General features: G+C 42.7%; 2 protein-coding genes across 4 annotated transcripts in view; one reads left to right on the forward strand and one right to left on the reverse strand.

Moving 5' to 3' along the window:
• Window positions 1–1,849: 1,849 nt before the first annotated feature.
• On the reverse strand, window positions 1,850–22,583 carry RBM18 (RNA binding motif protein 18). 2 transcript variants are annotated; one of them, XM_032865786.1, is made up of 6 exons: window positions 22,470–22,583; window positions 19,423–19,541; window positions 12,159–12,285; window positions 8,958–9,044; window positions 7,232–7,317; window positions 1,850–3,896 (listed from the first exon to the last, which is right to left on the reverse strand). In XM_032865786.1, exons 2-6 carry the CDS (start codon window positions 19,533–19,535, stop codon window positions 3,737–3,739), a joined length of 573 nt encoding a protein of 190 aa, XP_032721677.1. In that variant the 5' UTR covers window positions 19,536–19,541; window positions 22,470–22,583; the 3' UTR covers window positions 1,850–3,736. The 2 variants fall into 2 exon arrangements, with proteins under 2 accessions (XP_032721677.1, XP_032721676.1); XM_032865785.1 differs by having other exon boundaries at window positions 19,423–19,551; window positions 22,470–22,579.
• MRRF (mitochondrial ribosome recycling factor) overlaps window positions 22,475–23,706 on the forward strand; it is a 53,447-nt gene continuing 52,215 nt past the window's right edge. The window contains exon 1 of one of the 2 annotated variants that reach the window (XM_032865783.1): window positions 22,475–22,693. In XM_032865783.1, the coding sequence (XP_032721674.1) occupies window positions 22,500–22,693 (194 nt within the window). In that variant the 5' untranslated portion in view covers window positions 22,475–22,499. The remainder of the gene's footprint in view (window positions 22,694–23,706) is intronic. The other variant, XM_032865784.1, reaches the window with a different exon arrangement.

Raw genomic sequence — 23,706 nt, forward strand, 5'->3', positions numbered from 1 at the left:
ATGAAAGTTCCTGCTCACATGGAACTTACATTCTAATGAGAAAAATAAGATGAAATAAATTGATATCTAAAATTGGGTAGCAATAAATGCTGTTAAGAAAATGAGGAAGGGGGGGATTGGGAAGTGACAGGGCTGTGACTTTAGAAAGGGAGGTCAGGTGGCCTCTTGATCATTGATGTTTGAATGGAGACACGAACAGATGAGGCGGTGAACTCTATGGGACAGCTGATGCAAAGGCCTTGGGGTTGGGGCTCCCTTGTATTCAAGAAACACCAAGGCCAGTGTGGCTGGACCAGTGAACAAAGGCGGTAACAGTAGGCCCTAAGGACAGACAGGTGGTCAGGGTCAGGCCATTCAGGCCCTTGGCAGGTCTCTGCATTTTATTCTAGGTGTGATGCAAAGCCACTCAGACAGGCATGACATGCTCAGATTTTTAAAAGGGTCATTTTGGCTGACTGTGTGGACAACGGACCCTAACGAGGCACTAGGGGAGGCAGTGAGATCATCAGGAAGGCACTGCAGGAGTCCATGCAAGAGAGGACAATGGCTTGAGCAAAAAAACAGTGGTGTTGGGCATGCTAAGTGGTTGGATTCAAGATGGATTTTGAAGGTATGTTGAGAGGACAGGAGCAGGAGAGAAAGACATCAAGGATAAATATGATGGTATCAAATAATACTTTAGGATTTATTTTAGAAAGAGATAGAGAGAGCAGGGGGAGGACAGAGGGAGAGAGAGAGAATATCAAGCAGACTCCCCCCTGAGAGGTCATAAGCCGGAAAAAATGACCCGAGCCAAAACCAAGAGTTGGATGCTTAACTGACAGGGCCAGCCAGGCACTCCGGCATCAAATTGTATTTTAGGAACATAATGATTACACATAGGAAATACTGAACATGCAATTTATAAGGCAAGACTTAATCTTGTTCCTTTTATACAAGTATTAAAAAGATAACATTTGCTGATTCAGAAAACAACTGTATGTAACTTAATAGACAGGGAACAGAGCTCTGGAATATTTGGTTTTCAACAACTCTTATTCTCGACATGCTTTGAAAAACCTTTCCTCATGTGATCCTCTTACCCAACAGGAAGATGCCAGTTACAGAATGCCCACTGGTTAGGGTTACATTTTGCATCTGATAAAACAGCTGAGATTACAAGATACAGCTCATACCTCCTTCCTGAATATTTTCCTCAATTCTTCACTCTTGTAATTTCAAGATTTATTTATGTAAGATAATGCAGAGGGAAAGAGAGAGAGTGAGCGTGCAAGAGCCAGGGAGAGGGACAGAGGGAGAGGGAGAGGGAGAGGGAGAAGCAGACTCCCCACCGAACAGGGAGCCTGACGCGGACCTCCATCCCAGGACCTTGAGATCATGACCAGCCGAAGCCAGATGCCTAATGAACTGAGCCACCCAGGCGCCCCCACTCCTGTAATTTCAAACAGTGAGTCTATCAACCAAGTTAACACTGGTATTTTACAAACCTTTCACCAGGCTGCTTTCAGTGTACTTATGACACGTACATTTATTCTTTGAAACCTCTGCTCTGGAAGAAGGACCAAACATAGTGTGATAGTTTCACGAACTTCTACTTATGGCTTCTTTTCAGATGGTTGGGTTTGCTGTGGGAACGACTAGGCTCTTTCTCATCTCTGACAACAGAAGTAGGCAGGCATGATGCGTGGAGGGAACGGTCTGAGGTTGCCTCTAACCAGAGCCTTCTACAGAGAAGGCACTTAGAAAAAGCACCCCGCCTGGACAAGCCGACCCAAGTCCTCAGGGGAAATGAGCCTGTCAGAGAACTGTAGTCTTTAGGCCAGAAAATAAACGAGAGAAGACACAACCGCACAGACACTGTCTTGCATTTATTCACACAGAGGAATTAAGAATCCATACAAATAATAAACATTGCTTTAAATACAAATAAATAGCTCTGGTTTCTAAAGGAAACAATTCTAGATAATTCAAAGTTAAGTATTTTCTAGGTTCCTATTAAAAATAGAGACTATTTTGCATTAATTAAGTCCTATTCCACCATACCCTTTGAGGACGTAAGGATAAAATGGTGAATTCTGTACTCTTAAGAAGTCACCAGAAAAATGGGAGATTATTGCTCCCATCTCCCTGAACTATCCCTCAAATGGAAGGAGAGTTACTTGCATCATAAACAGAGCTAATAAATGCAGGAAGTATTTAATATCTAAAGATATCTAAAAAGATTTACCTTGGGAAAGGGGATGAAAACTTCTCTGAACCGGTTCTGTGAACTCTGAATCCTTACTATGCTCAAGATTTGGTTCAAATGTCTTCAACTCACTTATGCTCATAGGAAAACTTGAATTCCTAACGTGAAAGCTTCCTCTTGCGAGCAGTGATCACAGTAAGGTGTCTGTAATCACTAAGAATGGCGCCTCGCTCTCAGAATGATTTACCTGGTCAAGAAGCAAAGGCGCTGCCCCGTGGAACAGCCTGTCAACCAGGCACCAAAATCACCCAAATTGCTGACAGAAACGTGCTCCCCCACCTGCGGATTTATTGTTCTTCCTCTGTTCTTATAGTTAAGATATTCCAACTGGCAAAATGTATCTGGGCAGAAGTATGTTCTATGAAGGACGAGACATTTGAAAGTCATGCAGTCTTTCAAGCCTTTAAGAACTACAGAAAACAGGAGGTCATTTTACAATGGTGGCACCAGACCAGGGCCTGCTCCGTTGACTTTCTGTGTCCACCGCATGTCCTCTCCTCAAGCTGCACAAGACAGTTCAATTTCTTCGACACACCCCCCCTACATAATTATTAGTAACTAGTATGCTTGACAGAGATATAGCAACAATTAGGTTTTCCAAGAAATTTTGCTTTTTCTATTTAGATTGACCATGATACTATTCCAAATAGAACATTCTCATGCTGTAAAAAACAATCTCATGCAGTAAGTGCAATTTTAAAAGTCCCACGTTAATAACAACATTTGGTATTATAGAAGGCAGGATTATTTAGATTTAAAAAAAAATGATCACTATAGAATAAAGACTGGATTTCCAAAGAGAACTTCCGTTGTGGTATAAAATGCTATATTTGAATCTACAGTTTTGTTGATGCAGACAATGTTAAGATATACACCATGTTTTCCTAACTGGGATTTTGAAACAGTAACCACAATTCTTAAACAGATTACCACAACATATGCTCAAAGAATCAGCTCCCTTTTCCCAAGAACTTTTTCTTTTTAGTCCAGTTGAAGGGATTTCCATAATAAATTCCGGAACCATAGTTCTCAACATGATTCAAAATCTCTTATTTCCCTCCCTCTTACTTTTTCTTTATGTTGTAAAGACATTTGAGCATAGAAAAACACTTTTTTTTTTTTTTGAAAGACGGACGTTAATAACGTCAGTTTCCTGATTTAAATAATAAACATTTCTTATGTTTGCCTTTCTCTCTGGCATACTATATGTTTCTGGAGTTACAAATCCAAACAGAACAGCCAACCAGAGCATCCCAGTGTTCAAATTACAATTTTGGATACAATCCTATTTATTCTGGATGATGCTCAATTCCACACATACTTCAGGGAAGAAACATCCATGAGAACATCCAAAAATGTTACGTTACCAAACGCTAACATGTGATTGTGCTCTGTTGGGTAGTACCACTCATGTCGACAAAGTACAAAGGCAGAGAATTTCAGGTGTGGAGACCAATTTGCTTTGGCTGCCGCAATAATTCAAAACCATCATCTTCGAGACTTCCAAGCTGTTCTAGAATAAGGAGTAGTCCTTTTTTTATCCGGAGGCTTAAAGTAGGAGTAAACAGGTGCTGCTGGGTACTCTGCGTCAGGATTTTCTGCCATCATTTTCAGCTTTGCTTCAATGGCTTTTATCTTTGCAGTGACACTGGAAAAAGGACAGCAGAGGATCAGAGTGGGCCTGGGTGCACTCAGGAAATATGTGTGCATCTCATCTTCCTTGTGCCTTTTATGCATATCACAGAAGCAACAAGATAACTCAAATATGAATATGCAAATATGTCACGTAAAACACACACCCAAATAACATTTTAAGAAAGAGATCAAACCTAAACCATCTATTAAATTTTTACTAAAAACTCAGACACCGTTAGGTACTTCGCATGTGGCCACATTTAATCTGCAGACACAAACACTGTCTGACACCTTAGTACTAGGCAGATAGTGGGCACTCAAGTAATTCATGTAGAAACTGAAAGTGGGGTCTGGAAGAGATGTTGTACACTCGTGTGTTCACAGCAGCATTAGCCACAATGGTTAAAATGTAGAAGGAACCCAAGTGTTCATTGATGTATGAATGGATAAGCAAAATGTGGTATCGTATCATACCCTGGAAAATTATTGGGCTTTTACAGAGGAAGGGAATTCTGACATATGCTACAACATGGATGAATCTTGAGGGCGTTATGCTAAGGGAAATAAGCCAGTCACAAAAAGACAAAATACTGGATGATTCCACTTGTCTAAGGTACTTAGACTAGTCAAAATCATAGACATGAAGTGGAACGGGGGTTCCAGGGGCTTGGAAGAGGCGAGAATGGGAAGTTATTATTTAATAGGCATAGAGTGTCAGTTCTGCAAGATGAAAAGAATGATGGAGAAGGATGGTGGTAACAGTTGTACAACACTACGGATGTATTTGGTATCACTGAACTGTCCACCCAAAATGGATTAAGACGGTAAATGCTATTTTATGTGTCTTTTGCCACAATTAAAAAAACAAAAAAAATAATTCGTGTAGGATTGAAAATAACACTATAAGGTAGGTCACGCTCCTCATTTTGCAGATGAAAGACCGAGGCACAGGAAGGTCAGCCTGCCCAGTATTATGCAGCCAGTAAGTGGGAGAGCTGAGACTCAAGGCTATGAACTACTACAATGCACCACTTTTTGAATCACTGAATAATGATGGAAAACACACCCTGGAAATCCTACAAGATCTTTTTTTACTAACAAATAGGTGTTTCTAGATGCAATCATTTATGGAGTGCATACAATGAACCAGCACTGGGCCCAAAATTTCACCTATATTGTTTCTAGTCCTTGTGATAATAGCCACGCTTTACAGATAAAGAAACACATGCAGAGAGGGAGTCATTTGCCCCGGGTTCACACAGCTAACAGCACAGCACAGCCAGGATTCAAACCTGGTATATTATCACCAAAGCCCTTGCTCTTTCCTCTCCATCAGGTTGGGAGCTGAGCACCTGAATTAGACAGAAGGGGTGAGGAGACACTGCACAAGTTGGGAGGAATTCCCTTCCGACTGCCATCCCAGGACCAGAATGCAAAGCCCTCAGGCAGTGGGTATTCTATGACCCATGGTTCCCTTTCCATTCTCGATGCTGTCAGTGGTGTACAGACAGGGAGAGAAACTTGGAAGGGAACGTTACAATGGCCTTTTAGAGATCCTCAAAAAGTGTGCACCTGCTGCACATACACCTAACTTTACACTGCCAGTGCAGAATCAACCACCTACGTTACAATTAGAAAGAACACCAAGGTATTACCAAGATGCATTCCAGTACCTCCTCCATCAGCGGGACTGCCAGCCGCTGTGCTGTAGGAGTCATGAAAAAACAGCTTTCTCTAATTAGGTATAGATGCTAATACAAAGATGTAAGCTGAGGTTCTCTGGATTACAAAATAAATGTAAAACACTAGACTGTCTAATGTAAGTGCAAACACTGAAAAGAAAACTAAAGACACGTCACTGTAACATGTAGAGCTCCAAGCATAAATGCAGTGGTCTCTTCCCAACAGGAGTCAGATTTCTAAAATCTGTGATCACGGAGGGGATATGGTTCCCAGTGAATCTACAAAAGTCATCATATATATATATATTTTTTTAATTTCTGGGAGTAGAAAATAGTAAAAGAGAACAAAATTAAGAAATCAATGATATTAACTATTACATTTAATATTTACTATAAACATTAAATTTAGTAAATTTACAATATATGATATATAGTAATTCATCAAATATTAAGTCCAATATTTTAGTAAGTATTAAAAAATTAATCAATGATATTAAACTATTAACTATCAAATTAATTTTACTTTGCTAACTTTGTCACTCCTGAAAACATTTCAGGGTCACCCCTTCCCTGCAGTTTAATGAGATGCTCACAAATCTGTTTTGTTTGGTGGAGAAAATATACAAGAAAGGTTGTTTGCTGTCTGGTCCTCCAACCAAATAGGCATCGTTTTCCTGACTTTGCGACTGCATGCTGATTTCTAACCCTTTCAGGACATGGATGCTCCTTCACATATCTGCTTTTCCTCCCTTGCAATAGGCTTCAGGACTGTATCCCTGCGTTTGCAGCATGAAGTTTCTTTGAAGTAGTAAGTCAAAGACTGACTTTTGTAGTCCAGGAGGCCTGGCTTTGAATCTGGAATCTGCTATTTGCTACCTGTGCGATCTTGGCCAAGATAGTTTACCTTGCTAAGTGCCAGCTTCCTTAGAGGTAAAAGATGACTATTACAGTCCTTTTACCAGAATTTTTATAATTAAATGACATATGGCATGTGAAGTGTTTAGCACAGTGCCTGATTTAGAGTAACTTCAATAAATCCTGGATGTTGCTATTGTTAAAATTTCTCCCTAGGCTACAACGCAGGGGGAAAAAAAACCACAAAACCCCAAAACCCTCTACTTCTGCTCAACCATCCACTTAACTTCCCCTTTCTCCACCCAGGCCTTCGTTCCTTCTGTTTTGAATTAACTCCGAAGAAGTAACTGACAACGTGTGCACACTAGAAGCAACACTGTTGCTGTCACAGAAGCCAGCAGAGAGACTGAAGGTACTCTGGGTAAAGGAACTCACAGCTGGAGAGGAAGCAGTGGACAATGACAAACGCCAATGAGACTTCAGGCCTCATGAAAAGGCTTCTTTTTAGGGTAAGGACTGTCTGACATACCTTGGTTTCCAGCGCCTAGCACACTGGCTGCTATGTGGCAGGTCCATCCAGACTTTTCTGAGTGCATGAATTCTGCAAGTACGTGATCTTAGGGGTATGCAAGGAGAGGGTATGTACGCCTTCTGGAGATTAACTGAACACATCTCTCAACATGTCAAAAGTTAGTACATTCTATCCTGAATTTAGAGTCTAAAGAGTCACTGAAGTATGAAAAAAGGCTTGGAGTGAAGAAGGGGCTCACGCTCTTGAATACTTGTGTCTTTCTGTAGTACACCATCTTACCTTAGGTTAGACTGAGTGGGCTCAGTGCTTGAGGATGGCTCAAGACTGATAGGAAGGATCTTATCATTCTTGTTATGGTCATATCTCTGAAAGAAAAAGGGAAACCACTTGGGTGAGCAAAACCAGTCCTTTACTGTAGTGTGTAAGTTTAGAAACTCCAACCCCACCAGTGTATCATTGGCGTATTTCTAGACCATCTGAGGACTGCTTTACGTTTAGAGTTAATGCAAAACTCCACACGGTTTTGGCCTAAAAGCTGTAAATTTAGAAAAAGAAGTTTAGAAGAAGCCTCCCTTCTAGCCACTAGTCTTCCTTATTTGGTAGGGAAAGAACCTCGTCTTTCAAATTCACAGATGGTATAAATACACAATACGATTGCCCTCCTACACTCTTGTTTTTAACTGTCACATATCACCTCTTACAATATTTACTTTGCTTTATTCAAAACACTTAAAAATTTGGCTAGACTTTTGCAAAGTACCAAGCATAACATTCAACTCTCAACAGGCCTGACTAGAGAAGCAAAGTATTAACAGCTCTCAGCCACTGATAGAGAAAACATCCTATGGCAAAGGGGCAGTTTAATTTGATGTCAGATAATTATACACCTCTTATAAAAAGTAAATTAAATACTAAAGAGTAATCAGGAGCCTGTGGTCAAAAAGACTTGTAGGAGAAGAGACCCACAAGGTATCGAGATCTCAAATGAAAGACAGAAACAAGGATGATTTGTGTTACGTGTCTCTTCAATGAGACACAGAATGAGAAAACGAAAGTCAGTCTGAAAAATGAGACTTGATTTTCTTTTGAGTAAAAAAGCATTTGGTAATTCTCTGTTGTTTCTATTTTGAAGGCAATGTGTCCTAGAAATTGAGAAGGCTCCGTGATGACCTGAGACCCTCATAAGGACCCAAACTGTCTGAGCTGTTTTTCACTTTGGACCCTGAGCGCAAGTGCTTCATGCTCCTATAGCTAAAGACTGAAGCTCCAATCTTCATTGCCACAGATCTCTTTACAGGCAGGTCTGTCAAGACCCCACCATAAAGGAAGAGAACCAATTCTTGGGATCATTCTAGTCCCCAGACTTTTGCACCTTTGGGCCAGGTGAAACAGATGCCATTTTTTTTTTTTTTTTAAATGGTCCAATCTTTTCCAGTGCAGTCTCCCAAGGGACCAGCTATAAGATGAACAAGGCAACTGGCCACTTCTTGGGCTCTGGAGACAATTCATACCGCAAAGTACCACAAGTAACTCTCAAACTCCCTGGAGTAATGAGATGCCGGTGCTTTAAGCACTCCTACAAACTCCCCATTTCTCAAGCGTTTAGGATAAACATATTCAAACTCTCCACAGAACTGAGAGGCTGGGGAGAGTCTAATAATGCCGAAAGCAACTAATTTTAAAAAGAAATACATTTTTCTCCTCCAAAGAACATCCCCCACCAAAAACATGATAGAGGTCTGAGTATACACACCAGCCACATGGAAAAATCAATCAAAAACAGAATCTGGGGGTATGTGGAGAGAAACAATGAAGGAACTTAATCCCTCCTGAGATGTTTCTCAAAAGAAAAATCTGGCAACACACATGGTAAGTACAAGTAGGAGACCAAAGTATGCTCCAGATGTGAAGAGGCTGGGATGAAAACGGGTAAAGTGGACAGCTATCTTCTGGAAAACTCAGTTTGGGTGAGCTCGGCGCTGTCTTTCCAGCCCAGCAGACTTACCTTCACTTGCGCGTGAGCCCACCGCACCACCAGCTTCTTGGACAGAGCCAGCTTGCCATTGAGACACTGGATGGCTTGTTCTGCTTCCTGTCCGGGAAAAGGACGATGTTAGCCAAAAATTCAAATGCCTAATTAGCTGTATGTATCTCACAGGGCCGCACCAGCTTTGATGGCCGCAATCCTAACCAGACTGCCTTTGGTAAACAGCTTGCAAAGGGTGTACAATAAAGAAAAAAGGCAGAATAACAGGAAGGGCATGAGTTTTGTAAAGTCAGTCAAACAAAAATGGTGGCTGTCGCTTATTGCCCGTGTAATGGTCCCTTAATCTCTGTGAATATTAGCTTCTTCACCTATAAAATATGGGGTAATATGACTAGCGCTCAATCAAGCAATGTTACCAGATTGTTCTTACTAGTTGACACTTTTCTATACACCGTGCTAACAAATTTACTTCCCTTCAGGGACCTTGGAACCATACCCCAGACTAGGGCTTATACTCTGGATCCAAAGCGAGAAACAGTAACGGCTTCAAACGATGTGGGAGTGAAGGAAACCAGGCCGGAAAAAGCAGGAGTGAGTCAAAGAGCCTGTGAGCAAGGTATTTGTGTGAGCCAATCTACGCACCTGGCTTTTGGAGCCAAAAGTTCCCTGACCCTTTCCCTATCACAGACAGGAGCAACAAGGTTAAAAGGAATTCCTGAAGCTGGGTAAGAGTCATTCTAGGACATTCCCAGGAAGCCTGGTCGTACTTTTCCATCCTGCCAAACCTTCTCGGCTCCATTTGTATCCAAGAGGCATTTGGCCAAGCATAACCCACGTTTACCAGCGGGTGGAGAAGCCCCGAAGGAACAGGAAGAGGAACAAGACGAACCTGAGACCGCAGTGTGACAGCGGCAGATTTCCCAGTCCGGTTGATCCTCTCATCCCTCTGGAGCTCACCAGCATGACATTCAACAAATATCTGAGACTCACTAGGTGTCAGCCACTGGACAGTCACTGACATCCTTGCTTAGCAGTCGCAGAGACAGATAAGAGATGTTTTACTCTCCAAGTTTAATCTAGTTGATTAGAATTTACACGGTACTCTCTATTGATTGTACAGCATTAGCAGTCATAAGACGCCAGCAAGGGGATAAATGTTTCCCCCCAAAATTTCCAATCTCTGTATGTCACTTCAGAGTTCATGTATGTAACACCATGATTAAAGGCCAATGGTACTTTCCTATATTCCCTTATCTATTCTCTCAACTTCCTGGAAGGTAAGGAAGGTATTTTTAATCCCTATTTTTAAATGAAAACTGAGGCCGAAAGAGGTTAAGAGATGGGCCCCAAGTTGATAAATGAAAGAGCCAGCAGCAGAAGCTAGGCTTTGTGACTTATAATCCAGTGTTTCAAAACCAACATCTAGCCCAGCATGACCACTGACTTTAGCTGTCTGCTAAATCACACTCTATCATTAGTGAAGAAAAAACTATTTAAAAATGCTAACCACACACAGCATCCTTCCAGTTCCCCCATTTAGAAGAGCAATGTATCCCTCAGTGCCAATCTCATTTGCAAAAGTTAGAGGAAACTTAAAGAATCCCTAGCATAGATAAAGACAAATGACACTCTCATACAGTCTCAGAACATCGTGACACGTCATCGCTTGAAGGCAACGGGCAGTCGTATCCAGAAGTATGCAAGGACTTTGTTGACGCCTCCCCATTTCCGTGGATACACGTGTATGTGAACATAACCACAGGCATGCAGATATTCACTAACACACTTTATACTCGTGAGCCCCTGGGGACCACTTAAATAGCTAATAATTGGGGACTAGTCAAATAACTTATTATATATTCCTATGATGAAATATTGCACGGTTATCAAAAATGATGTTGGTTCATTTAAAAAAAATTTTAAAGATTTTATTTATTTGAGAGGAAAAGAATGAGAGAGAGAGAGAGAGAGAGTGCGCGAGCGAGCATGAGAAGGGGAAGGGAGGGTCAGGGGGAGAAGCAGACTGCCTGCCAAGCAAGGAGCCTGATGTGGGACTCGATCCCCTGGAACTCGATCCTGGGACTCCAGAATCATGACCTGAGCCAAAGGCAGTCGCTTAACCAACTGAGCCACCCAGGTGTCCGATGTTGATTCATTTTTAAATTGAGGTCTAAGTTACATATAACAAAATGTATATACTAAAGCTCTAACAGTGAAGTTTTACAAATATGTAGTCACACTCACTGGTGAAACCACAGTAACACTATACACAAAGTTATCTGGATATACAGTATCATGATAGAGAAAGTTATCTGGATGTGTACTAGAGGACAGAAAATTCTTAATACTTTGAGTGGTAAGCAGGATGGTGTAATCTTCTTTCTGTGCTCTAAGCCATACGTGTGTGTGCACATGTGAATATAAAGAAAGATCTATAACTGAATATTAACAGTGATTATTTCTGGGTATTGGGCTGATTAAGGGAAGTCACTGATCTGTATTTTCATCTACAACTAATAAATGTTACTTTTATAACAAGAAAAACATCCAAATAGATTATTAACGCAACAATAACTAGGCAAAGTCTTTCCGCACGACTAATAAAGTTATAGAGGATATTAAACAGTATGTCTGTATTTAATAACATTCAAATTCGATTTCTTTATCAAGGCATGTCCACCCAGAGGACAGATATAAGGCTACTGCAAGAAGATACACATATATAGCACGGTTGAAGCTGAAAGCGCTCCTCCTTCCTATATATTCTAACCCGCATGCAGTTGTTCTGAGAAGAAGGGTACATTTTTAAGAAATCAAAATAAAAGAGTTTGTGGGTGGCTCACCACACACAGGGAGGGCTTCTGCACCACGGGGCAAAACTATTGAAAGAAAAGGAGGCTTTGTTGGCCTGCCACTAACGGAATAAACCAACCAGAACAGGGAGGAGGATGTCCATGTGCTTAATGTGGGCACCCCAAAGCATCTGGTCAGAAAAGTAGGTCAGCCGCCTGAGACCGGGAGCCTGGGGAGGGGAGATTTTGAAAGCTGTTCACTCCTTCGTATACCGAGGGTCTCCTCCAGGAGGCACAGCAAGGCACACAGAGAGGAACCTGACCCGGCTCCTGCCCGCAAGGCACTGCTATTCTGAGCAGTCGAGAGAGATTCAGCAAGAAGTGGGGGAGTATAAGAAACACCATGAAAGGGGAGAGGTTCCATTACCTGCTTTGTTTCAAAGTTCACGAAACAGTACCCACGGGGCTGCCCCTCCAATGCACCTGACTTGTGGAAGAGGAAGTCGAACTGCTTGACCGTGCCGAACTTCTGGAGGAGCTTGAGGAGGTGGTATCTGCAAAGAAATCACAGCCCGTGAGCACACTCTGGGCACTGGGATAGCCACTCGGGCTCAAGCGTGAGATAAAAGCAGGAGATACTTTACCCTGGGTGGGGGGAAATCTCACACCCCAGCCCCCTGCCTTTTTCCAAACTGCTGCGTTAGTTTATTTGGCAAACAGACATGTTTGGCTCTCTTTGGAATGGGAACTCGAACTGTCATGGCTATGCGTCTGTCCAGCACAAAAATACCAAACAAAAAGCCACACCTAACAAACAGCTGTCTGGCCCACAAGCACCATGTGCTTTTCTTTTGGAGAAAAGCTCAAAAGACAGTGTTGATTTTTTTTTTTTTAAATTTCTTGGCAATGAACTAGTATTTGTGCATAACTACAACTCCATCAGGAACATAGACCCACACTCCAAATGCCAAAACCTACCCTATTTCAAAAATACATAAAGTAGTAAACACATACACACTCACACAAACAGAAAAACAACTCTGGAGGACTTCTGTAATACATACCATAATTAATCATTAGCTCCGAATTGCACTTGTGTTAAGCTCTGCCAAAAACCAAACCACAGCTAGTGCCTTTCCGTAAGTGCCTGTGAGTTTCGATCCCTGATGTGACCGAACGTTAGGGACAATGTGGAACCACAATGTGCTGGAGGCTGGTCTCCTGGAGGGCAGGGGAACCTGGCCAGTCCTATAAATCACCCAGTTGTGGGTAACTAAGCCACTTCAGTTGCTTTAACACAGCTTACACTTTGGAGCACGATTGATTAAAGAAAAGGGATGGCCCAGGAAGAATTTTTTTCCAGGCAGGAGGTTCACCCCTAGCTCTTATTTGCCATTCCGCCCCTCATCCTCTCTTGGATTCCTTTCTCTAAAACTTATTTGGTTTCTATAGAGCTTCTAAGTTATTCAAACAGATGTGGCCTTAACAGGTTGCTGTGGCCAATCTCAATTCCGACTTCCTGTCATCTGATGTAAGGGTGAGACAAACCAACAGCTCTCCCGTTTCCTTTTCCTTTGGCCTTCCTCCTGGCATCCTCCACACTATTCAAATGGAGTCAAGGCTTTCTCTAAACAATGCTGTCCCTGTGATACTAAAAAGGTATCAGCCCACATGCTAAATCTGTTATTACTGGGAATTCTACCCCACAGGGAGTCAGTAAAGCTGTCGTTACAGCCACATTTATATTCACATTGTTTTCTAGGAGAAACTCATCAAGATTTTATTCTTGAGTAAGAATCTCCTTTGGGAGGCAGAAAGATATGAAGTGGATCATAAGCTATATATATTAAATCTCATACAAATGCACGTCAACAAGCAAGCCCATTATCCTGGATCAGGTGCCTGACAGTGGAGCAAGGAAGACATAATACAGGTCTTGCACTGGGGCAGGATACAAGGATCCCAAGGCATACTGTGGACATTAATCTGGTCTTTAGACCAGTTTTGAAAGGGAAAACAACTGTAACCCCCTATATTTTAAATTCTCAACTCCCATCAGGAGACTTTGGCTGCTAGTGAGGATGTAGGAGGTGATCCTTCAGGGGAAAGAGAGATACCTCAAGTGCAAATTTCTGGTTTTACTTGATTTTTGATTAGGCATACAGTAAAGGTGAACCTCGCAAATGCAGACAGATGGGCTGGAAGAGTCTCCCCTGGGTGTCTAATTAATTAATCTCTATGTCCTAATTAATTAATTAATCTCTACATCCAATTTAGGGCTCGAACTCATGACCCTGCCATCAAGAGTTGCACACTCCACTGACTAAGCTGGCCAGGCGCCCCTCCCCTGGGTCTTTAACTCACAGCTACATCTGCCACTTACTATGCCCATGTGTTAGTTGCCATGAATGGTGGGTCAAACCCATTTTTCTAAAAATCAATCTAAGGGCTACTGTGGGCTGGTCATCTTTTCATCAGCTCCATTCTGCTTAATAGCAGGAAGGTAAGGCGATCGGCATTTCCTAGGAAATGAATTTTAATTTACTCAGAAAAAAAAAAATGCCGACAGATTATTCTTTGAAAAGCTAACAAATACATTTTGCCCGAAGAGTGCGACCTTAAGATTCCAGGAACATCTGCTTAGGACTGTGTCTTTCAACTTCTCCAGGATTTCTTTCCTTGTTTGATAATTTCTTGAAATTATCGGAACACCGAAACAAAAGGAATGAAATGTTTACTATTTTGCTTCCTGGAGATGAGGACTGCAAGCTCTGATAGTGAAAAAAGCCTGAAGAATCTTGCTTTCACATCTGCAAGCACTTTCATCTGTTGCTGAAGTATGGGAGGGCTCACTACTCATCAGAGCCTTGCTTCGCTTAATGAAACGTGGGCCCTGTGGCTTCAGGAGCTAGTACACCAGTCCCAATATATTTCTGCAACTTAGTGCTTTCCGTATTGGGTCTTGAAAATGGCCTTCCTGCCTAATGGCACAGAAGTAATTAATTTACACAGATGTTAAAATAGACACCTACTACTTGTCAAAAACTGTTTTAGGCACTTGAACAACTAGAACCCTGCCTTCAAGGACCTCACATCCTGGTTAGAGGAGAGATGTATGCAATCAAAAAATTGCAAAACACTATGATATTTGCACACAGAGGTATGTACATGAGCACACAGATGAAAGGCCCAATTGTGCAGGGGGAATGGTTATTAGTGAATATCAGGTACAAAGACATAAAGGTGAAAAAGAGTCTGCTCCATTGGAAAAGAGTGGGGGTAGGGCAGTTCAGCAATGAGGCTGAAAGACAGGCAGGGGACAGGTTGTGAAGGATGCTGGTGTCCTTAGTGAGGGAATTTCAGTTTGATGGTACGCAATGGGAAGTCAATGAAATGACAGTTAGGACTGTTTTAAATGCATAATTTTAGCAAAAAAAAATTTTATAAACTTACAGAAATTATTATTTGCTAGGTCTTTATGTTTTCTGTTCTATATGTTATTAAATAGTGTTACTGGGTTTCAAATTTAAGTAGCAAACAGTAAAGGCTGATTCATACAAACCAAGGCATTAAAAGAAGTATGAATCATAAAGGAAAAATAAGGAAAAGGCAGAGAAAGCCAGGGTTTCTTTGGGGGTAAACACACTGTTCTCCCACATCCATGCACATGCTCTAGTCATCTCTGAAACTCGACCTCAGAAGGACATTTCCCCCTGGATGGCTCTCCACTTTCTTTAAATTTACTTTGTATAACCCACACTGACCACCTCCCTCCACAAACAGATGCCCTTTCCAGCTCTTCCACCGGTCAGTGTCGACACGATTCTCCATTTCTCAGGCAAGAAACATCAGGGTCATCCTCAATTCTCTGTTCTTCAATCATGTCCTTCATCTCTTACACCATCTCTTAGACGGACTTCCAAGTTCATTGTCTCTACCTAGATGATAGACAGGCCTAGTTTCTGGCAGTCTCTTCTAGCTAATGTTCATTGTTAGTCTTTGATCCTCCAACCCACTCTACATACTGATGTCTCATTTCCCCACTAAAACAGCACTTTCACGTTGTCAGTATCCTGTTAAACACCCACAGCAAGTCTCTTCCACAATAAATTCAAATTTCTTGTCTGAGTAAATTTTAAAGACCCTGTCTTAATCTGATAGTATTCTATCTACCCAATTACTGTTTTCACTACCACTTAGTATTCAACCTCTCCTTTAGTCAAAAAGGTCCTCCTGATATTCTGCTCACCCACTCTTTCTTACTTCTACTTATACCCTCTACTTAGAATGTCCCATCTTTTAGAATCTCTGCTGGCTTTGCTCTTCATTTTTTTTTTTTTTTAAAGATTTTTATTTAATTAACACAGCGAGAGAGAGAGAGAGAGAGAGATCACAAGTAGGCAGAGAGGCAGGCAGAGAGAGAGATGAGGAAGCAGGCTCCCCGCTGAGCAGAGAGCCCAATGCAGGGTTGGATCCCAGGACCCTGAGATCATGACCTGAGCCGAAGGCAGAGGCTTAACCCACTGAGCCACCCAGGCACCCCTTGCTCTTCATTTCTCCTTATGAGCTGTGCAGTGGCTACCAATTTGGCTTTCCATACAGCACATTTAATGTTTAAAAAAGAGAGCCAGCATTAATCCTTTCAGAGGAAGCCACAGTGTGGAAAACAGACAATGTCTAAGGACATTAACTTTTTTGGCTTCTCTGCTGCAGGCACTAGCAACGGTATATGGAGGTACTGTTTTTACCCTATGGTTAGACTGGGTCCCACAGCAATTTAAAAAAGAAGTCCTTAGATTTTAAAATTTCATTTTATTTATTTTTTTTCTTTTTGTGAATTTTTTTTTTAATTTTTTAAAATTTATTTTCAGCCTAACAGTATTCATTACATTTTAAAATTTCAAATAGGATACTTTAGGTTATGATTTTTCTGTTATGTGGACTATTAGAATATCTGCGCAAAGAGCACTAAATTAGGTAACAGGAGTTAGTCCCATCATTAACTACTTTTCAGCATACTAAGTCAACCTACTTAACTCTTCCTGTCCCAAAGAACAGGGAAAGGGGCACCTGGGTGGCTCAGTTGCTTAAGTGTGTCTGACTCTTAATCTCAAGTCTTGATCTCAGGGTCGTGAGTTCAAGTCTTGCATTGAGCTCCATGATGGGTATGGAGCCTACCTAAAAATAAATAAATAAATACAAGGAAAATATTATCTCTTCTACTTGACTCACAACAATGTTATGAGTTTAAATAAGAGGAACTAATATAGTACCAGAGCTAGAAGAAATGTGCAGATCATTAGTTGAACATTCTCACCTTATAGGTTAGAAATATGAAGTGTAATATAATTGGGAGGAATCAGAATAGGGTAAAAAGAACATGGGTTTGGGATCTGCTACCTCCACGAATAATACATCATTACTCCCTTAAAGCTAAACCTCTAAGACCTATTTGGTCGTACAGGTATTCTTGGCAGCTAGCACGGCCATGAGATGGTGAATACTGCAACCACAAAATAACAAACACAAATCAACATGAATAAGTATTTCATGCTAACCATAGCTATGACTGGTAGCTGTATCTTTTTTTTCCTCTCTTTTTTTTTTAAGATTTTATTTATTTTTTTGACAGACAAGAGATCACAAGTAGGCAGAGCGGCAGGCAGAGAGAGAGGAAGGGAAGCAGGCTCCCCGCTGAGCAGAGAGCCCGATGCGGGGCTTGATCCCAGAACCCTGGGATCATGACCTGAGCCGAAGGCAGAGGCTTTACCCACTGAGCCACCCAGGCGCCCCTGGTAGCTGTATCTTTAAAAAAGAAATTTATTACTATTTAACAAATCAGTTTGTTTGGCAGAGAAGATGTTTTAACATAAGGAATCCAGAGAAGAAAAACAGTGAACAAAATTGCAGATGACACAGAGGTGGGGAAGCCACAGGTAGACCCTGAGAAGCCATGATGTGCAGTTCAGCACGTTATGCCCACCTTCGCCTTGACATAAAGAGGGCAGAGATACCAGTAGGAAAGTTTTGTTTCAATATTCCTGAAAATGCTCTAACTGAAGAAAACATTCATTTATGACACAAACTGAGGTGGCAGATGCCCATTTGAACCTCCCTATCAAGCAACAGGACACAATCAGAACAAGCCTCAGTATGGTGAACTGCAGCCCAAACAATGAACAGTGTTTCCACGCCCCAGATTCCCATTCAGACGAGCAGAGGTTGGAATAGAAAACACCTGGGGAGCACCCTTTCACAGCTTGGGTTTTAGATGATGGAAACAGCTTCTCTCATCAACAGACATGATTGAGAGGCTTGGCTGATTCACACGTTCATCCTCAAAGCCATGAACCATAAAGAGAACCAAAATAAATGCACAGTTCACATGCCAGAGCCCCAGTGACCAAGGTAACATAACATGGGGACAACGTATCTTAAATGGCATCATAATTCCTAGAGGCACCCAAAGTTATCTATATTTAGCTGATCTGAACTTGAGCAGAATTAAAGAACTAAACTTTGTTATGATCCTGACCCATTAGTCCACATCCCCTTCCTTCTCCCAATCCCAACCCTCTATATACCTCTTCTCATCCTAGAGTCAAATAAGTGGATTCTCTTGTTTCCCCTCACCCTACCTTTAACACTATTCCAAAGGGGGTCACTTCTAGGATTGATGGCATTCTCCAGGTTTGCTCTAAGCACTGATCCCTCAGAGCCCGATCTACTCACTCCTTAACCATCCTGCCACCAACCATAGCCCGGTATCTACTGAGCAACAGGGAGAAGGAAAAAACCCCTTAATTCACTCTGCTAAGGAACTGCTTTCCATTATAATGGCCAGAGTACAAAGAGTGGGGAGTCAGGACAATTTAACTGCTTTTGTTATCCTGGATAAGGTACTTCCATGTCTTAGGACCCAGTTTCCTTTATTGTAGGATAAGAGAGCTGGATCATATCAGAGGTTTTCAAGTGTGCTCCATGGAGTCCACTAACTTAGCACCAAAGAAAGAGTAGCGGTTGCCAACAGGCTTTGGGTGGACCTCTCCCCAATCTTTAATCAGAGCAGCTCTGAGTTTTTATTTTAAAAACAGGTTCTGGTTACTTTAAGACAAGGTTCCTCAGATTTAAAACGTCTGAGCATTGCCTAGCATGGCACTTGGCACACAACAAGTACTCGTATCATAATGACTGAATGAAAACCAAAGGGACTGATGTGATCTTTAAGATGCCTTCCAGCTCTGACCTTCTGTGGTTCCATGGCTCCTTCACATGAATTACAATCGAGTGGTACCCTCTGCCTGTTTGTGAAGGTATAGAGACTTCTCCCGCTTGTTCCTTCATTTTGAGGAAGAAGAGTATGCCATGGGCTGATTCTAGAAAATAATGTGCTATAGTCACTGGGTACAAGGATTCAAATTGGTGAAAACGGGAAAACATTTTTGGCCAACAGAAAAAAAGAGGTTATGTGTTTTAAACCATAACCAAGCCTATGTTCTTGCAGAAGAGTTCAAATGTGAGAAAAATGTGAGCATAACAGGTTAATAACAAAAGCACATACCCTTCAAAGATAATTAAAACATAAACAAAAGGGCCAAAATATCTCCTGAATCTCTTGAAAATTCTTCTGAACGTTATCAGTGCAAACATCCCAGTGTGGTAGGGAATGATTTAAGATGACTCAGACTCACTCTGTGATCTTGGGGTCCAGGTTGCCAATCCATAACCGGTGCCCTTCCTGCAGGGAACCCTCTGAAAGGATGGACGCGTTCTCCAGGGGAAGAGTTTTGGTTTCTGCTTCCATCAATCTCTATGAAAAACTAAAGGAAATGTGAACATTCAGGCAGGAGAGGAGCAACACTGTGTGAACATGAGGCTTCAAATTCAATTCAACAAACATATTCAAGGAGGGCAAGCTTTGGCCAGTTCTTCAAAGGCCCCGGTCATTCCACAACCAGGGCCCCAGCACCAGTTCCCTTGGGACAGCTCCTCTGGCAGCCAGAGTGCAAAAGCTTCCATTTAAGGTGAAAGGGGCGGGGTTCTGTGTGCAGAAACTAGTTTTTCTCTTCTGAAGCCAGAGGCAGACTGGGCAGGAGGCCAAAGTCTCTTTTCTATTACTACATGATACTCCAGTTTAAAAACCATCACCCCAAAATAAGTCTTGGAAATCACCAGAAAGAAGAGTGTTAATGGCACAAAAGGAGATGGGTGTCAAAGAGCAGCATACATGTCTTCCTCATGGAAGAGGCCATCCAGGAAATTTACAGCTGTAGATTTTGGAGTTAGAAGTCGGTTTGAAAGCGGGTTGTGTGACTTAGTGAATAAGTTGAACATTCTAGGCCTCCATTTCTTCATACATACGAGGAATGGCGAGGACAGTACTTATCTTACAGGGCTGCTGTGAAGATCAGAGACAGTGCATTTAAAATCATTAAACGCTGCATCTAACAGCAGCCAGCAACCAATAAATGTTCACTAGCATCACGTTTAGTATTACGGGAGAGACTCAGAAGAACACACTAACTCCTCCTTCGTCATTCCAGTGGCCCCCTTTACTAGCTGTGTGACCTTGCTCAAGTTACTCTGCCAGTCTCTACCTGTTTCCACATCTCTGAAATGGAACAACACCTAATAAAAGTTGTGTGGATTTACTGAGTTAACACACCCAAAGCGTTAAGAATGCTGCATCACACCCAAGAAGCTTTCAAGTAAAGTTAGTTTAAATTATTACTAGTCTTTCATCCCGAAATGACTCCTCTCACAACCAAAAAGGGAGGATGAGGGTTATGATGGTAGAGGCATTGGAAAAAACCTGGGGGTCAAGAAGACCTGGTTTCAAATTTTGGCATTTCCACTGGACGTCACTTCTCTCTAAGTTTGTTTCCTCATCTCTACATACTAAACCTTGCCCTGCTTGTAACTTAAGGTTGCTGAGAGGGCTAAAACTGAGATGACAGATGTAAAATAAAGCTTTAACAAATGTATAATGTGGTAGAGAAAGAAAAAAGAGCTGGGAAGACGGCAGGTTGTGCCAGACTTCAGAACTAGAATACACATACGAACCATGTGTCATGTAAGCAGATGTGCCTCAGAGGTCAGTGCTGTAGGAACTGTGTCCTAAAAACAACAGGTGACATATACTGAACATGTCATTATCTCTTATTCACCTCAGCAGAGCCTATGAAGTCTGGCACACGGTGGGCCCTAAGTAACTGTTCGTTGAACAAGTTTTCTAGCCCCACGTGTGAGGGTATTTTTCTTTCTCTCTCACTCCCATGCTCAATCTGTTCAGCAATGCATTGATAAGCAACTGCTAATTTCTAAGCCCAGGGCTATGTGCTGAATAGAGAAACGAATAAGCTATAGATCTTGCTCTTACCTCCTGAGAGAAAAGGTGAAACACACAGAAACAGAATCTCAGGAGTGGAAACAGAGGAGGAAAAACACTTTGTCTTCTCCCTGCTTTCCTTTCCTCCAATTTTCCTACAGATCACTCATTCATTTAATAAACAAACAAACAAAAAAAAAACGAGCTCCTATTTCTAGGCATTGTCTGGACACTGGAGACAAAGCAGTGAACAGACAAGGTCCCCACTAGGGATGCTTGTATTTGGAAGAGGGGTGGGACAAAAGAAAACGAAAATAAATCAGCAAGATGTAATTACTGACAGCTGCAAACACAATTAAGCAAGGTAATTTGACAGCAAGATAGGGGTTGGACTACTTCAGGATTAGTGGAGAGGGAAGGCCTTTCTACAGAACATGACATTTCAGATGAGGCTTCAATGATAGAACCTCCTGATTTTCTCATGTCTGAAAAAGGCAATACCAACAACTACCTAATATCACCGGAAGGTACCACGTTTTAGTGGCAAGAGTACAGGATATGGGACCAAAAGATCTATATTCAAATTCTGGCTTTTGTACCCAGTTATTGCATGGCTTAATAAATGTCTTCTCAGAAAAGCATTCCCTAAGGGTTGAGCTCCTTGTTAGTTTGTATCAAAGCCATGTAATTTCCTTTACATGTAATGCCAATTCAATACTATTTCCTATTCCATTTTCTATTTCCCTCACTAGAATGTAAGCTTCTACATGGCAGGGCCCTGCCTATCCTGATCATAGTTCTATCCCCAACACTTAGTATACTGCCTGGCTCGTGGCTGGTGCTCAATATTTACTGAATGAATGAATGAGGCTCCACTTGGAGCCTCCGTTTCTTCTTCCTTTCTAGAATGGGTACGATTATCCCTAACTCGTGGGTCATTAAGCTTAAATGAGACAGTATCTGTGACAGCTCAGCACGGGGCCTTTTGAGGAACGATAAAGTGTAATGAGATCAAGATGGCATGCGACTATCAAAATCTCTTGGGTTTGCAATGGCGACAACCCCCTGTATTAAGAGAGCTCACAAAACGCTGTAATCTATTTTCGCAGCTGACCTGCAACAACCTGGAAGGCAGGAAAAATCATACGGGGAAACTGAAGTCCAGAGAACCAAAGCCACTCGTTCCTAAAGCTAACGGTAACGGCAGGGTCAAGCCTGGAATCCCGGCTTCCCGATTCCTGGCCGCGAATTCCCAGACGCGATGGGTCATTTCTCCGATTGTTATTTCCGGGCTAGCGGCGGGACAATCCGGGGCGGGGCCTGAGAAGCAGTCTTGCTAGGGCAGTCTCCTCTGCGAGCCCCTCGCGGGGCCGACGCTGGGCTGCAGGGGCGCATCGCGGCCGGACTCACCTCGTGGCCTCGGCGTCGTCCCCTCCGCTCATGCCCCAGAAGCAGATCCCGACTCCGCGGCCCGACGGCCCTCCAAGCGCGTACGCCTCACCGCCGCCCGCTGCCAGGCCGTCGGTGACGCGCTACGTCTGCGCCGCCGCGCCGCCCCATGACGTCATGGCGCCCGCGCCGCTGCCGTCACCGGGGTCGCGTAGGTCTTTTCCTAGTAACCTGGGCGATAGCTGGTGAGTGGCGTCTGCACAGCCTCGAAGCGCGCGCTGGGTCTGGGTGCCAGAGACTTCTACTCAAAGATTTCTGGGGACTTTGGGGGTCTGATCGCTGTCCCCTGACCGGTTCTATTCGAGTCCGCCTTGACCTTTAAGGTTGGGGGCGGGACCTGTCGCTTCCCAGAGAGTTTCATGGGGTGGGGGCGGGGCTTGGCCCATCAGCTAGGGACTTCGAGGATGGCGGAGGGGGAGGGAGCTCACTCAATAGTAGCCACTACTTACTAGCCCACTATTTGGCAGGAGCATTTAATCTTCCCAGGGTAGCAGGTATTATTCCACCCCCTCCCTCGCCCCATGATGAAGAAATGGAAGCTCAGGGAAATAACTACCAGGGATGTGCGGCTATTAAGTGACAGAGCTTAAAGTACAAAGCCTCAACTTTTATTTTATTTTATTTTTTTAAGATTTTTATTTATTTATTGGGCAGACAGAGATCACAAGTAGGGAGAGAGGAGGAAGCAGCCTCCCCGCTGAGCAGAGAGCCCGATGCGGGGCTCGATCCCAGAACCCTGGGATCATGACCCGAGCGGAAGGCAGAGGCCCCAACTCACTGAGCCACCCAGGCGCCCCTAAAGCCTCAACTTTTTTTTTTTTAATATTTTATTTATTTATTTGACAGAGATCACAAGTAGACAGAGAGGCAGGCAGAGAGAGAGAGAGAGAGAGGGAGGGAAGCAGGCTCCCTGCTGAGCAGAGAGCCCGATGCGGGACTCGATCCCAGGACCCTGAGATCATGACCTGAGCCGAAGGCAGCGGCTTAACCCACTGAGCCACCCAGGCGCCCCTAAAGCCTCAACTTTTAACCATTACTCTGTGTCTTCCCTCGGCGAGCAGTTACCATTTCAGTATCTGTTCTCTAGTTACAAAATGTTTCTGCAGCCCTTATCTCATTCTGTCGTCCTGGTAACCCTGACAAATAGTATTGTCATCTACCTTTTTACAGATGAATTTGAGGTCCAGAGAGTTCGCTC

This window comes from Lontra canadensis, unplaced genomic scaffold (genome assembly GCF_010015895.1).
Source record: "Lontra canadensis isolate GAN:19392208 unplaced genomic scaffold, GSC_riverotter_1.0 scaffold30, whole genome shotgun sequence".
Classification (NCBI taxonomy): Eukaryota; Metazoa; Chordata; class Mammalia; order Carnivora; family Mustelidae; genus Lontra; species Lontra canadensis.